Consider the following 2,500-nt stretch of genomic DNA (forward strand, 5'->3'; position numbering starts at 1 on the left):
AATATACAACCTTAGAAAGAATATAGAGGAACCTTGTTTACCCAGAAGGCCGAGACGATAGTTGAGAGTCACCACAATGACCTTGCCCAGAGCTGCCAGAACTGATCCGTCGTAGAGAATTGAAGATCCCCACTCAAACGACTCTCCATGGAGGAAGACGACCACTGGATAGGCCATCAGAGCTGCATCTGCAAGGAGGCAAGCAGGATACTTAAGAGAAGTACTCGGATCTAGCAAATGGGGTTCTAGGGATGCAAAAGCAAGTAGTTGGGACTTACCATCATAGGTTTAGAGAGATATAGATATTGATTAGTACAGAAGCAGGACATGTTTTATCTCTCCTCCTATACTTCCTTTGCAATTTTAGTGGACTTATTCTGTTATTCCTAATGTCCTTCTATTATAAGTCATTCTCATCATATGCCCTGCCCATGTCTATTTCATTTTCTTACATATTAGAATATCCTTTACTTTAGTCTACTCTCGCATCCAAGTTACTCTTCTTTAGTCTCTTAATGTTATTGCAATGATTTTTCTTTCCTTAGCTCTTTGAGTTGCAACTAACTCAAGGCTTTAGTAATTGTCTAATTTCTTGCGCATTGGTCATGAAAGACCATCTGATTAAATATGTTTCTTTTTAGACAAAGAGGCATTTTACATTTCCTAATCTTATTTTGTTTACCAAATCCTTTCCATCATATGATTATCCATCATCTAATTTCGGAATCATGTCCTAGGGAAACTTTTAGTATCTTCCTAAGAAGATAAGAGTCTTCTAATCCATAACTCTTATTTGTTGTCTCTCTTCATTTCCATTAAACAATATGTTAGTTTTACTCATATTCATTTCAGTTCACAAGCCTGGTTGCAGAAGCATAATGTAATAGGTCTAGAGGTTTCAAAAGGGAGAGGAGGCCAATTGGAAAAGGAGAAAAAAGAAATAACTACAAAACTATAGATGTGAAATAATATAGTTATTGATATAAAACTTATTAATATACGATTTAAAAGACGAGATTAACAGAAAAATATTTGTAATTTCAAATGCCGAATTATTCTTTTCCTTTAAAAAATTCAGGTGATGGGTATTATTATTATTATTATTATTATTATTATTATTATTATTATTATTATTATTATTATTATTATTAAACTATAATAAATAACTTATTTTTTTAGCCTGTCAAATATGTTATATATATTTATTTTAAAATTTAACACTAAAATAAAACTGTGTTTTTATTTCAATGAAAATAATTTGTGAAATTTAGAAACAAATATTCATGTCAATACAAAAATAGTTAATTCATGTTTTTTATCCCCTTTTCAGTGATAAAATAAAATTATCTAATATAAAGAAAAATTCTTTGTGTTAATCATATACTGTATAAGTAAAATTATTCATGGGGTATATTTTAAACTAAGGTATCAAAGAGATAATACATGAAAAGACAAATTTTTTGAAAAATTAGAATATAGTAATATTTGCTTATCATGAAAGTGAAAAGCAAAATAAATATGGACCTAATTTTGAGAAAATGAAAGGACCAAGAATGATGAATAGTAATATCACAAGACTGAAAAACCACTTACATTTTAACATAAATTTTGGACAAGACTTCAGAAAATGAATTATCCATTTTTCAAGTCATTTGTGTTTCATATATAAAAGCTGACCATAATTCCATTAGTTCGAAATTTATGAAGAAATTTGGAGTTTTTCGTCTTTGAAATCTTGTGAGGGAGAATCAAGAGGCAATTGTGTCATAATTGAGAGAGAGAGAGAGAGAGAGAGAGAGAGAGAGAGAGAGAGAGAGAGAGAGAGAGAGAGAGAGAGAGAGAGAGAGAGAGAGAGAGAGAGAGAGAGAGAATTTTTGGTCTTTTTCTGTCTGGATTCGAGAGCAATTTAAGAAGGGGATATTCTGAAATATGTAAGAAGAAAAAAAATGGACAGGACATATGATGAGAATGATAAACAGTAAATACACAAGAAGAATAACATAGATGGTTCCTGGAGATTATAAAAGGACCATGCGATTGATGAGAAGACGATGGATTGACGAAATAAGACAGTTTCCGGGTGTGGACTCTTATAGAAAGACCATAAACAAACGAGAGTGGATTGACAAGCTTAAGTCCTTTTCTTGCTGTGGACAAGTCACTGTTGATGATACACAGACACATACACACAAACACATACAAACACACACACACACACACACACATATATATATATATATATATATATATATATATATATATATATATATATATATATATATATATACATATATATATATATATATATATATATATATATATATATATATATATATCTATATATATATATATATATATATATATATATATCTATATATATATATATATATATATATATATATATATATATATATATATATGTATATATTATTATTATTATTATTACTATCCAAGCTACAACCCTAGTTGGAAAAGCAAGATGCTATAAGCCCAAGGGCCC

General features: G+C 29.5%; 1 protein-coding gene across 1 annotated transcript in view; it reads right to left on the reverse strand.

Annotated features, from left to right (window-relative positions):
• The window catches only part of LOC137626961 (neuroligin-4, Y-linked-like), a 46,612-nt gene that overhangs the window by 23,738 nt on the left and 20,374 nt on the right, over positions 1 to 2,500 (reverse strand). The window contains exon 2 of the mRNA XM_068357945.1: positions 1 to 188. This exon is cut by the window's left edge and continues 4 nt beyond it. Coding sequence (XP_068214046.1) covers positions 1 to 188 — 188 coding nt within the window. The remainder of the gene's footprint in view (positions 189 to 2,500) is intronic.

The sequence above is a fragment of the Palaemon carinicauda genome, chromosome 34 (assembly GCF_036898095.1).
Source record: "Palaemon carinicauda isolate YSFRI2023 chromosome 34, ASM3689809v2, whole genome shotgun sequence".
In the NCBI taxonomy this organism is placed as follows: domain Eukaryota; kingdom Metazoa; phylum Arthropoda; class Malacostraca; order Decapoda; family Palaemonidae; genus Palaemon; species Palaemon carinicauda.